Source organism: Wasmannia auropunctata, unplaced genomic scaffold (assembly GCF_000956235.1).
Source record: "Wasmannia auropunctata unplaced genomic scaffold, wasmannia.A_1.0 LD335403.1, whole genome shotgun sequence".
NCBI classification, from domain to species: domain Eukaryota; kingdom Metazoa; phylum Arthropoda; class Insecta; order Hymenoptera; family Formicidae; genus Wasmannia; species Wasmannia auropunctata.
Window position 1 is genome coordinate 6,994 of NW_012027487.1, and position 14,299 is coordinate 21,292.

Consider the following 14,299-nt stretch of genomic DNA (forward strand, 5'->3'; position numbering starts at 1 on the left):
TATATATATATATATATATGGATTTGTATGAACATATTTCGTATATAATTATATATTTTTATATGTTTATATATATCTATATATGTTCTTGTATAAACAATTTTTTACCGGGTTATACGATAGATACAATCAATTATGTATAGTACATTCATGATCCGAACTATAGTATAAAATAAAAAGAGACTGATAGAATATAAACGTGCGTGCAATGAAGACAACCATCTCAGTCGTAACAACTTTGCAGAGTAAAATATTTTATTTTTTGAGGTTGGCCAACAATGTTTTGAACGGTCAGAAAACAAGCGAGAGGGCAAAGAATTAGAGAGAGACGCTTGCAAACTGAGCCCACCATGCTATCCCTTCCACCATGGCTCCATCCATAGATTCTGATCCATGTTTTGGATCTACAGTAACTAAGGTTAGATTTTGGAACGCACCCCTGATAATCTAGGACTTTAGTGTCGGCTTGTGTCACTAAATGGAAAGCACCCATTGGCTGTTTGCACTACGTCCTTGCTTGCACTTTGTCCAGTTCAGTTCAGTTCTAGTGCAGTTCTAGTGCAGCAATAAAAAGTGTGCGACATTACGTAGGTTATGTACGTCCACGTGTGAGTGCATGTACGAATTGTTGCAAATAAATTTGACGAAAAATTGTCTTTAATATATTATAAAAGTTTACAGTGTTACAGTAAGTACCAAAATATTTATGATAAGACATTGTTTATAAAAATTTTATGACACTGGACGTATATTGTTTTATATTTAGCACCGCAATTGAGGTTATGTTCTGATAACATTTGAAAATAATATATATGTCAACGTAAATAGCACGAAATTAAATCGTTTTGCTTCAATTTTTATACAATAAATGATATTATTACGCATAGCTATTATACAAAATGGTCAAACCTAAGAAAAAGAACTTGTCCGAATCTGTACAGCAGAAAAATAAGAAACAGCTAAATCCGTTTGAGGTACATATTAATAGAGACAAACAGAAAGTATTAGGTCAAAAGAGTAAAAATGACCGTGGACTTCCAGGAGTTTCAAGGGCAAAAGCTATTAACAGACGTAAGCAGAGCCTTCTTCAAGAATATAAATTACAAAATAAAGATAATGTTTTTTTGGACAAACGTATTGGTGAAAAGAATGATGCTATGAGCACTGAAGATAAAGCGATGGCAAGGTTTACCATGGAACGTATAAAAGCATATAAAAAGGAAAGCATTTTTAATTTAAATGACGAAGTGTTAACACATAGAGGACAAACTCTTGAAGAGATTGAGAAATTTGATGATCCTAGAAGCGACGATGAATTTAGTGACAATGAAAATATTAGTGGCAAGCTGGATAAAAATTTTGTAGAAGAAGCTCATTTTGGCGGAGGCACTTTATTAAAAGCAGATTCCACATTATCTAGGAAAAGTCTAATTGATCAACTTATTGCAGAATCAAAGAAACGAAAGGCAGAGAAACAAAAAATACGCGAGCAAACAATTGATCTCACAGAGAAACTCGATTCTGAATGGAAAGATCTCTTACCTTTTATGTCTGCTTCCAAAAAGTCTAAAGAAGATATTGATGAAACAACGAAAACTGATACTTATGATATTGCTGTACGACAATTAATATTTGAAGCTAGGGGTAATCCATCTGAGAAACTGAAATCAGAGGAAGAAATTATTCAAGAAGAGAAAGAGAAATTAGAAAAACTCGAGGCTGATAGATTAGCAAGAATGAAAGGCTTTATATGTAATACTGATAATCAGTATAAGCATAAATCTGCAGATGATCTTGAAGATGACTTTATCATGGAAACTATTATTGAAAATAATGATGACACTGATCATTCAATTGCTATTAATACCAATATAAATAATGAAGAAAGTAGCGATGAAGATAATGATGATAATAATGATAAACAGAAAGAAAATAAATTGGTAGATACTGCTGATAAAATAGTTAAAAATACAAAAACAAGAAAGGATAATAGCGAAAATCAGCAAGGAATATATTCAGAATCTGATGCCGGAGATAACTCTGATACAGAATTGAATGACAAAGATTCAGAGATTGAAAATTCAGATGATGAAGAATCTGAAGATGATCTTTCAGATTTAAAGATGTCTGAATCATCTAGTGAAAATGAAAATGAGACACAAGTTATGTTTACAAATAAAAGTGAAAAACACGTTACGTTTATTAGTAATCTAACAAAAAATATTAAACAGATAAATCAATTGGATAAGATTTGTCCTAAGTCAATATTAAAACAAAATAATAATACACATGTACAGGATTCATCTGACAAGAAGCAGGAGATCAGAAACGATCTCTTGAAGCGAAAAGAGATTATGGAAAAAGCACGAAACGAATTATCTTACACATATAATGCTCCAGAGAATTTTGAAGAATTAGAAAAATTGTTGAAACATTATAGTGCAGATTATCAATCAGTGATCATAGATCGTATTATAAAATGTAATCATTGGACATTAGATAGCAAAAATAGAGAAAAAATGTCAAATTTGTTTGTATATTTACTACAATATATAAACAACTGTGCTTCCACAGAAAGTGCTGATGATTTAGTTAAATGTTTTCAAACCTTTGATAGGTATAAATGATTTATATATATATATATATACATATTAATGTTATACTAATACATATTATATGTTATGGCGTACTTATTATTTATGTGTAATTTTTATTTTAGGTTGTCTCCTTATCTTTATGATTTAGCACATATGAACCCAGAAAATGCTCAAACCTGTATACAAGAAGTGATCAAAGAGAAACATAATGAATTTGAAAAAAATAAGACAAAATATCCTGACATGGACACGGTAAGATTATACGAGGTGTGATCGAAAAATACGGTGAATGTTGAAATAAAAAAGAAACATTACATTTAAAAAATTACAAATTACAATTAGTCGTATTCAAAATATTCTCCCTCGTTTCTAATACACTTATCTCATTGCTCTCGTCATTTGCTAAAGCAGTGACTGGAATACTGGTCACAAGATACGGAGCATTATCATGATGGAGGATAAAACTGCCCATTTCTCAGGTCTTTCTACGTACATCGTCCTTAAATGCTCTAAGTTTTTATAATATTGAGAGTTTAATTCAAAATCAATTCGAGATATAAAGGCAGCCACGACAGCATAACTAAAGGCACTTATGAAAGAGGACTTCCAGTACTGCTTTAGCAAGTGGCAATGATGGCGTAAGTGTATTAGAAGCGAGGGGGAATATTTTAAAGGGAACTAATTGTAATTTGTCTTTTAATGTAATAAGTTCATTTTTATTTCAACATTGACCATATTTTTATCACCAGCTATATATAAGACATTTTCAATTAACTGTACTTTTTTATTAGCAAATATATGATATATATTTTGTATATATACTTTAATATTGGTATTTAGAAGCTGGATATAGATTGCAATTTCTAAATAAAATAAATTTTTAATTAACAGTCTATGATATATTCTAGTGTACATTTATACATATAATATTTATGTAATATTTAAAACTTGATATAACATAATATAGTTAAAAGAAGAGAGAAAAATATATAGTATCATATAGGATATTTTATATTTATGTAATATTTAAAACTTTATATAACATAATTAGTTAAAAGAAGAGAGAAAAACATACATATAGTATCATATAGGACATCTTATAACATATGAATACTTCGGAAATTAATTCAGGATACAAAAATAATACAAAATGTTAACATAAATACATTTTAATAACTAAATAATGTCTATGCATGGGCACTATTTAGTTATTATATGATTTATTTATGGGAGCCTTAATTTCTTAACTTAAAGTTAAATTTATAAAGACATTTGTTCTATCTGATCTTGTTTCCAAATTACAGATGGGTACAATATAATGTAATATTTATTATAATTTATTATAATATAAAATTTATCATAATAGAATTCAACCAGCAGACAATGTTTTTTTAAATATTTATTTAATATAATGCAATAAATATTAAAAATATTAAAAAATATAAAACGTCTGCTCGTTAGAAAATATTGTTAAGTAAAAGTGTGAATATAATGCACATATGTACACACACCACACACACACACACACACACACACACACACACACACACACACACACACACACACACAAATATATACACAAATCGTTTACATTCATTCATATAAAATTTATTTTGTGTGTGTGCGTGTGCGTGTGCGTGTGTAATTATAATATATATTATACATAATACAATATATTATAATATATATTATACATAATACAATATATTATACATAATAACTTTTATGAATATATGTATATATAAGATTTATATATTATTTTTCAGCTTATATTCTTTAAATTGGTATCCTTATTATTTCCAACATCTGACTTCAGACATCCTGTTGTTACGCCTTGTTTAATATTTATGTCACAAATATTATTGAAAGCTCGTATCAAAAAATATCGAAGTGATATTTCAAAAGGTCTTTTTATATGCACTCTTATTTTAGAAGTGAGTATACTCAATTTTATTTACATTTTATATTACAACATTAAATTGAGACAATGCATACTATTTTAATCTTTTTTTTATTTTAGTTTACGATATTAAGCAAGCGATTTGCACCGTCTGTAATTAATTTTTTGCGAGGCATTATCTATATAGCAACGCCTGCGGATATGACACGAACAATAAAAATTATTCCACCATTTAAAACTGCATGTAAAGCTCTAGTGATCAATAAAACCGAAAATACAATTGATCCAAACAACGCACACATGTTCGCAAGTGATTTACTCCATGAGGAATTAGATGATGAATTTAGAACAAGAGCTTTATTGACTGCAATCAATTTGCTTACTGAATTTAAGAACCAACTTCAAGAATTAGAAGCAGTATATCCAATATTTGAACACGTTTTTCAGTTATTAAATATAAATAACTTTAAACAATATCCATCACACGTAAGAGATTATATAAAAGAACTATGTGAGGAACTTGAACGTCTACGAAATAAGAAATTAGAATACATTGTGCTTGAAAAGAAAAGGCCGAAATCTTTAAAAACATATGAGCCAAAAATAATGACAATGTAATTATTATATGTCTTATCTAATTTATTTCATATATTTTTTGTGTACATGTATACAGGGTGTTCATAAAGTATCGGACCCCCCTTCTATCTCAGAAAATACTAACTGGATAAAAAAACTTTAAATACAAAATTTTTAGGAAATTTTATTTTATTTTCTGAGATAGAGGGGAGATCCGACTTTATGAATACTCTGTATATAACAAGTTTAAATATTATTTTTTTATAGATATGATGGAAAACGACATAAATCCATGTCAAAGGAAAAAGCAGAAAGAGAAAAATTACTACATAAATATAAGAGGGAACACAAGGGAGCAATTCGTGAAATAAGAAAAGATCGTGACTTCTTAGCTAAAGTACAAATTAAGCAGCAAATTAAGAACGATACCGAACGCAAACATAAAGTGAATGAAATTTTTGGTGAAGCTGCTGTACAGCAAAGCGAATTTAAAAAAATGAAAAAAAGAAAATAAGAGATCAAAAAGGTATAAATGATACAAAATTTTGTAGATCTATTTTTGTGTGTGTGTGTGTGTGTGTAAATTTATTGTTGAAAAATGAGCATAAAAAATAAAATACGCATATATGCATGTGTGTATGTATGTATATATACATTTTATATATATATATATATATATATATACCTATATATATACATATATTCCTAAAAATGCAATTCCTAAGAAATTTATTCTTAAAATAATAAAAAAATTTATTGAAAAATAATAAGCGTAAACATTTTTTAATAAGCGTTATTATTTTTCAACGATAAATTTTTTTATTATTTTAAGAATAAATTTCTCAGGAATTGTAATACTAATAATTTTAAATTATAAGCAATCAAAAGATTTGTTTGCGAGTTACACTTCAGGGAATCAAATAAATTATATATAAATTTATTCTTTACATATATAAAAATATTTTATAGTTCTTTGTAGTAATATGTAACGCAATTTATAATTATATTACTATTTTAATTTCAGGTAAAATGTATTTCCTATGAGACTACTTACTGTTTTACGTAAAGAATTATCTAACTTTACAATAATATTGAAAGAAACTATGATAAATGATAACTACTCAATTTTTTGTTAAAGAAAAATCTAAATTGACTTATCATTAAATAATAGCGCTGGAAAACTAGAATATATACATACATATGCGTACTACATTTGCGTACATACATATGTAAAAAAAACCTGTCTATCAGTACAATAAATATGTATGTAATATTTGTATATTATGTATATGCTATATATATAATATAAAGTTGTAATATTTTATTTGTTTTGTATTATATTTATTATTATATGAAATATTACTCCAAATCGAATTAGTGCAAATTATTGTACTAGAGATTTATTGTAGTTGCATTGTGCTAAACTTTTTACATTTGGAATGAATGTGTAAGATGTTGAAAAAAAGGAGAAAAAAGACGTGATAAATCAAGTGCAAGAGAGAAAAACAACTTTTCTTTCTTTCTTTAAAAGTGGCGAGGTGACAATTGGAAGGTGGCAGGGGGAGGGGGGAGTTTAACATTTTATATTATCATAATTAACAGATTAAATTACAAAGTATTTTGTATTTCAAATCGAAAGATTGGAAGTATATATTTTATTTTTTTGTAATTCAAGTACTAAGATTGTTAGTATGTACAGTTGAACCTCTATAACTCGAAAACCAATCGAATTTTTTTCTTTAAAAGCCTTTAAAATTATAATTGGAAAATTATAAACTCTCGTACAAAGCTTTCGTAAGTCGAATTTTCATGTCAATTCTTTTTTAGTCAAATTTTGATAAGTCGAAACTTCTATAACTCGAAGATTTTTATAGCTCCTCCCTTGAGATTCGAGTTATCAAGGTTCTGTGTAATTGTATTTTGTATTTTGTATTTCGAACAGGGTTGGGTAGTGGCTAGTTAAAAAGATAAAAATTAAAAGTTAAAAGCTAGTTAAAAAGGTTAAAAAGATAAAAGTTAAGTTAAAAAGTTAAATAATTTTAACTTAGTTACAATTTAGGCTCTTAACTTTTAACTTAATTTAGTTACATTTTATCGGTAATTTTTGATCTAACTCTCTTGAAGTTACATTTTTAGTGCTTCTTGTAAACCCAAAATAAAATACATGTCTAATTGTAAGTTAGTGTCTTCAAATTCAAATTTGAGAACACACATCAAGGCAATTGTAATGATATAATAAATATAGTCTGACCGCGGGAAGGAATCACTGTTCGCGGACCTTCTATGCATTAATTAATCACGTTGGAAGAAGTCCTTCGAAATCGGTCCTCTTTCCGCAGCTCGATAGGAATAAATATAACAAATATATACTTTATTTAGAAACTTTATTTAGAAACCCTAAAATTATAAAATGAAAAAATTTAACTTTAACTTTTCAATTTCTTTTATTAACTTAACTTTTAACTCAATTAATTTTATTATGGAGTAACTTGTATCTTAACTTATAAGTTAAATTTTTAGACTATTAACTTTAACTTAACTTAGTTAAAAAATATATATTAACTTACCCAACCCTGCCTGTAGATATTTATAGATAGACGAACGAAAGAAAGAGAAAAATGGAGCAAGAGAGTGAGAGGGAGGGGGGAATGTGAGAGCGAAATTTACAGTGAGCGTTACTTATTTTGCGCATGCGCACTCTCTTTTGGCCGTAACATCAAAGATGCCGACAGCAGACAGAGAGTCGCGCTTACCCGTGGAAAGCCACGGAGGCCACTAGTGCGTCTAGTGCCACAGGCCACGGCAATCGTGACTGATCGTGACTGGGGTCTGGCGCTCGAAAGTGGTCAAAATCATTCGAGACCGTGTGGGGTGAACAGTTCAAGACGGATTGTACGGAACCGGGAATGGGTGTCATTTGACAATCTTAGCGAATCGGGCTAAACTCGTGTATCTTGTATCGTGCGAGTAATAAGGAACTTGTCTTTCTTTCTCTTCTCGTCACTCTCTCGCCACGGTGATCTAAGAATCGAGTAAAAATGCCTGTCTTCCATACCAAGACCATCGAGAGTATTCTCGAGCCGGTGGCTCAGCAGGTAATTTAAAGCGAGTCGGAGGACTCCCTTTTGTTACCATTGCAGTCGAAATTCGCCGAATTATCTCGTCGAGAAGTAAATTCATCGGAATCTCCGAGGAATATATTAAATTGATTTATCGGAATTTCGAGGAACACACTAATTTGATTTATCGCGAAAACTCCGAAATAAAAAGAGATGCAGATATTCGAAAAGTGGCACGATTCTCGTTAAATGAACAAATGCATACGCTACAAATATAAACGTCCACCTGTGTAACTTGCACTTCTAACTTAACGCTTATCATATCCGTCTTAATACGCTCCTCAATTATTTCCTCGCTGCAAAAGTTATTTGATATCGGTAATAAAAAAAAAAATTTAATAGAAATTTAGCGCTTCCATCAAGCAGAAGACGGCATACGAGCTCGTATATTTTGACACAAGCCGCATTTACAGAGTGTGTAACCCCGTTGTCTCATCTAAAGATGCTTTTTATAGAACTGTGACATCATACCCTGTATATAGAACAGGACTGCTATATCCATCTTTCAGACATATCGCACTGTTTCTAAAATGAAATTTAATCTCTTTGGCCGAGAGGAAAATCTTCCCTGTGTATTGCTAATTCCACCTGTCCATATAAGGACATGTTAGTGGCATATTATGTCATACGTCATCCCACGCGTTCCTGCATATTAGAATATTAATGAACCAACTCACGTTTCATATTTCAAATATCAATATTTCAAATATTTTAAATATACAATCTAAATTTAAATATGCACATACTTTTATAATAAACAGCATTTTTATAATAAATGAGTTTCTTATTGTTTATAATTTTGTAGTACTTAAGATTTCTTTTATGACATAACGAAATAACTGAACAAATAAAGTTTCTAATTTTATTCTGATTATATAATATAATATAATATAATATAATATAATATAATATAATCACGAGTATTATGTAAGTTGGAAGCAAATCTTTAATCTCTTAGTTAATTATCAAGGCTAAGATATTTCGTTAAAAAAGTTAATATCTTATATTAATATCTTAATGATAATAATTTTATGTAGCAAATACATATATAAAAAATTATATATGATACATATTACAAAACATATTACACATATAACACATATTACAAAATCACAAACATATACATGCAAATACTACTGCATTACTGTTACTGTTTTCATATAATTATATTATTTCAATTATTGATCAAGATTTTTAATTAAAAAGCTTTTGTTTTATCACACACACACACACACACACAACCAAATTATAACTAAACTAAAATTAGAAGAACTTTGAAGAGAAACTAAAACTATCAATAATATACAATTGCAGAAAGTATTTATTATGAATATTTTCAATAAATATTAACTATATGGATTTATGCAGTTTTATTCATATAAATTTATTTTTTATATTAATATTTATATCAATATTGTTTAATATTATATAATATAAATTTATAAACTTATATATAAATTATATATAATTTAATAAATAATTATATATAATAATATATATAATTATATATAAATTAATAAATTTGTATTTTTTATATTTGTATCAACATATTTGTATTTATGTGTAGATTAATATTTATTCATAACTGTGTTATTAAATAATTATTATGTTTTCTATAGGTATCAAGACTTGTTATTTTACATGAAGAAGCTGAAGATGGAAATGCAATGCCAGATTTGGGAAGGCCTGTACAGGCTGTTAGCATGGCTGTTACTAATCTTGTAAAAGTAAGTATTTATATTTATATTGAAGCTGTAGAAAGTAAATATTTAAATATTGAAAATAATATTGTTAATATATTAAATATTTTCAATATTTAAATATTTATTTCATACAGTTAAATATATGTGTATACATATTGTATGTATAATAAGTAAATATGTGTCACTTTATTTTCTTATTTTATTGTATTGTCTTACATCTATTTTAATTTGTAGGTTGGAAAAGAAACGATAAACTCATCTGATGATGCTTTACTTAAGCAAGACATGCCAGCAGCGTTGCAACGTGTTGAAGGTGCTTCCCGTCTTTTGGAGGAAGCATCGGCAATGTTGAAGGAGGATCCATATTCTGGACCTGCTAGGTAGAATTTTTCGAAACTTTTACATGAAACTAAATTCTTGCGAATACTATAAGTTTGTATCGTCTTTGTTTTTTTTTAGAAAAAAACTTATAGAAGGCTCACGCGGTATTTTGCAAGGCACAAGCTCCTTACTTCTCTGCTTTGACGAAAGCGAAGTACGAAAAATTATACGAGAATGCAAACGTGTACTAGATTATTTGGCTGTCACCGAAGTTATCGAGACAATGGAAGATCTTGTACATTTTCTTAAGAATTTAAGCCCGTGCCTGAGCAAAGTGTCAAGAGAAGTGAGCGCTCGTGAAAAGGAGTTGACGCATCAAGTACATCGGGAGATATTGGTGCGCTGCTTAGAGCAAGTGAGTGTGTGTTAAAAGTTATATTTAGATATTTTTGTCCAGTTTTTACACAAATGATTCTACAATATAGATTTATGTGCCACTGTAATGTGGAATGAGAGGGTGCATTCAATAACTCGAGATACTAACGTTTAATACACTTGCAGGTGAAAACACTCGCTCCAATTCTAATCTGTTCCATGAAGATTTTTATCCATATTATTTCACAAGGTGGGAAAGGTGCGGACGAGGCAGCAGAGAATCGTAATTACTTGTCTGGAAGAATGTCCGATGAATTGAATGAAATTATTCGGGTGTTGCAATTGACGACATACGACGAGGAAGAGTGGGATGCTGATCAATTAACTGTAAGTTGTTTTGAATTTTTGCTTAAGTCCTAAAATGATATCTAAGTTTGGAATTTTTTCTGGGTAAACAGACAACTTTATTAAAATTATAACAGACAACTTTATTAAAAAATTATTTTAAGGACATTGTTGTACATATATAATAAAGTAAAAAAAATATTTTTTTATTTTTTTAATGTTCAAAACGATGGTACACTGACTTATTTGCCAAATGCCTTTTTTCTAAATCTTTAAATCGGTGTACAAGATTGTAGACATACAATTTGATCTTGAACAAAATACAAAGAATTTTCATTGTCTACATATTAAAAACTATGGAATTATGGGAAGTAGGGATTTTTTTAAATAGTGAATTTTCTCGAAATGGCAGCTATTTTACGAAAAATGTGTATTTTTTGCCAGTACAAATCTTTCTTAAAATAGCTGTTATTTCGAGAAAAATCAATATTTAGAAAAATCTCTACGTATTTTCATAGTTTTTAATATGTAGATAATGAAAATTCTTTGCGTTTTGTTCGAGATCAAACCGTGTACCTGGAATTCAGTAACTACACTAGTAGAAAAAAAAGAGATTTTGCAAGTGTAGGCCAGTGCGCCACCATTTTTGATATAAGAAAAATAAAATATTTTGTTAGTTTCTAATATACGTAATGTCCTCTAAGCAGATTTTAAATAAAGTTATCCATTTACTCACAAAAAATCCCAAACTTTAGGTATTGTTCTAAAACCTCAAATGTGGCATGATCCCTTAATGCAGTCGTGACTTAAGCAACAGCAAGATAGTCGATATAATAATAAATGTATTATTATATTTTATTATATTAGGTACTAAAGAAGGCTCAAAGTGCTATAGAATCCAGGATACGAGCGGCTTACGATTGGTTGGATGATGGACTGGCTCTACGAGGTGGCGTAGGCGAAAAAAGTCTTCGTCAAATAATAGAACAGGCGTTGCGTTTGGCAGAACGTTATCTATCTCCGTCGCAAGCAGAACCCATATCCAAACTGGCCTCACAAATTACCACTATGACTGACGCTCTTTGCGAATTGCGCCAAAACGAGAAAGGTAATTTGTGTGCTGTACAATTTTACATCATGTCAACTCTTGTAAAAATTACATATGCATTTAGTACGAGCAGGGCTGGGCATATTTCAAATATTTGTATTGATAACTTGTAAAAATTTAAGTTACTATTAATTGTTGTCAAGAATTTTTATCAATAATTTTTTTAGTGTTTCAAATACAAAATAGATTGAAATTGTATTTCAAATACAAAATACAAAATACTTTTATGTGTTTCGCTGAAATACAAAATACAAATACAGTATTTGTATTTTGAAAATAGTTAGTGTCGCTAATTGTCAAATAAGAAAAATTTAAGTTACTATTAATTGTTGTCAAGAATTTTTATCAATAATTTTTTTAGTATTTCAAATACAAAATAGATTGAAATTGTATTTGAAATACAAAATACAAAATACTTTTATGTGTTTCGCTGAAATACAAAATACAAATACAGTATTTGTATTTTGAAAATAGTTAGTGTTGCTAATTGTCAAATAAGAAAAATTTAAGTTACTATTGTTGTCAAGAATTTTTATCAATAATTTCTTTAGTATTTCAAATACAAAATAGATTGAAATTGTATTTGAAATACAAAATACAAAATACTTTTATGTGCTCCGCTGAAATACAAAATACAAATACTGTATTTGTACATAACAGCACATAAAAGTATTTTGTATTTTGTATTTCAAATTTCAATCTATTTTGTATTTGAAATACTAAAGAAATTATTGATAAAAATTCTTGACAACAATTAATAGTAACTTAAATTTTTTTCATTTGACAATTAGCGACACTAACTATTTTCATTAAGTTTTAATATTAAGTTATCGGAATCAAATTTCATAATCTCACATTAGTAAATAGATTTCTCGTGCGGTTGATACAGGACAATAAGACTGTTAAAGAGTGTAAGAGAGTAAAACAACTATTTTTTTCTCTCTAAAAGTGAATAGGGAACTGTTGGAGGGGGAAGTTTAACATTATATATTATCGTAATTGAAAGATTAAATTAAAAAGTATTTTGTATTTCAAATCGAAAGAATGAGAGTATTTTATATTTTGTAATTCGAATACTAAGATTACCAGTATTTTGTATTTTGTATTTTAAATACTTTACTGATATATTTTGCTCAGCCTTGCAGTACGAGAATGTAGTTATTGAGTAGTTTCTCTTGAATGTAAAATTAAATAATCATGTATATATCCATAAAGGCACTACACCCCAAGCAGAAGCCTTAGCACGCGGTATTAAAGAAAAATTAAATGAGCTCCGCGGTTTGGTAGCATCTGCTTTGGTAGCAGCAGATAAATCGGGAACTGCCCAAACAGCGCACACGGTGGCAGGTCGATTAGAACAAGCGAATAAATGGCTTCTGAATCCACAGCACGACGACAAAGGACTTGGTAAAAGGGCTATAGCTTTAATAATACACGAGGGAAAGAAGGTATGATGTAATTATTTCTCCTATTGAAACAATCATTTCGACCTATTAAATTTTAACTGCTATACACAATGCAAATATAGTAGCAAATATAGTTATTATTATCGTTGGTTTTTTATATATTAAAAAAAAATCATATTTACTCTATAATGCTTAATATCTTCAATGCTGCGCATAGAAAGAATGAGCAACCTATAGCAAATGTGAGTTCGTAAATACATTTTGTTATTTTTCCAACATATAACATTTATTAAAATATTATCGTTGCGAGCTACGTATATATATATGGAGTATTCCAAACTTCACAGATTTTATATAATAATGTAACTTTGATAACAATACTTTTAATTCTTAGTTTAGAAATTTAAACAAGATTGATTTTAGTAGAATTTTTAAATACTCTTGCTGATCTATAAACAAAAAGTTAATAAATAAATTTTAGATAAAAGTTTTCATGTTTGCTTTAAATTAAAATTTTACAAGTAAAGCTTTTATTTGAAGCTCATTTTCAATTAAATATATTTTTTGATATATTTAAAATTTTGTAAAAATAAATTCTATTTACATTTATACAGGATGTCCCGTCACTACTGCATTATCTCTTAAGAACGTGTTCTTGAGATAATTTGTAGACGAAAATCCTAATATGAAAATGTTAAGGCTATAAAAGTTTTTAAGTTAGTAGCGGTTAAAGTTCTCGAATCACAGAGCTGATATTTCGCGCGCTCAGGCGTGTCGATATGACAAGCGATGAAGATATTACCACGCGAGCCCTCTCAACAACGTCGAGATTATCGTACAAATATGTAA

At 28.7% G+C, this 14,299-nt stretch overlaps 2 protein-coding genes across 7 annotated transcripts in view; both read left to right on the forward strand.

Annotated features, from left to right (window-relative positions):
* The first annotated feature begins 545 nt into the window (after positions 1-545).
* LOC105457020 (nucleolar protein 14 homolog) lies at positions 546-6,271 on the forward strand. Its single transcript, XM_011701422.1, has 7 exons — positions 546-688; positions 767-2,617; positions 2,720-2,849; positions 4,364-4,531; positions 4,618-5,111; positions 5,341-5,599; positions 6,098-6,271. The coding sequence occupies exons 2-6, from the start codon at positions 900-902 to the stop codon at positions 5,585-5,587; spliced, it is 2,757 nt and encodes a 918-aa protein (XP_011699724.1). The 5' UTR covers positions 546-688; positions 767-899; the 3' UTR covers positions 5,588-5,599; positions 6,098-6,271.
* A 1,524-nt stretch (positions 6,272-7,795) lies between these two features.
* Positions 7,796-14,299, forward strand: part of LOC105457021 (vinculin) — a 20,496-nt gene continuing 13,992 nt past the window's right edge. For 5 of the 6 annotated variants that reach the window (XM_011701423.1, XM_011701424.1, XM_011701426.1 and 2 more), the window contains exons 1-7: positions 7,796-8,168; positions 9,812-9,919; positions 10,130-10,275; positions 10,355-10,631; positions 10,778-10,978; positions 11,804-12,044; positions 13,260-13,492. In XM_011701423.1, coding sequence (XP_011699725.1) covers positions 8,112-8,168; positions 9,812-9,919; positions 10,130-10,275; positions 10,355-10,631; positions 10,778-10,978; positions 11,804-12,044; positions 13,260-13,492 — 1,263 coding nt within the window. In that variant the 5' untranslated portion in view covers positions 7,796-8,111. The remainder of the gene's footprint in view (positions 8,169-9,811; positions 9,920-10,129; positions 10,276-10,354; positions 10,632-10,777; positions 10,979-11,803; positions 12,045-13,259; positions 13,493-14,299) is intronic. The other variant, XM_011701428.1, reaches the window with a different exon arrangement.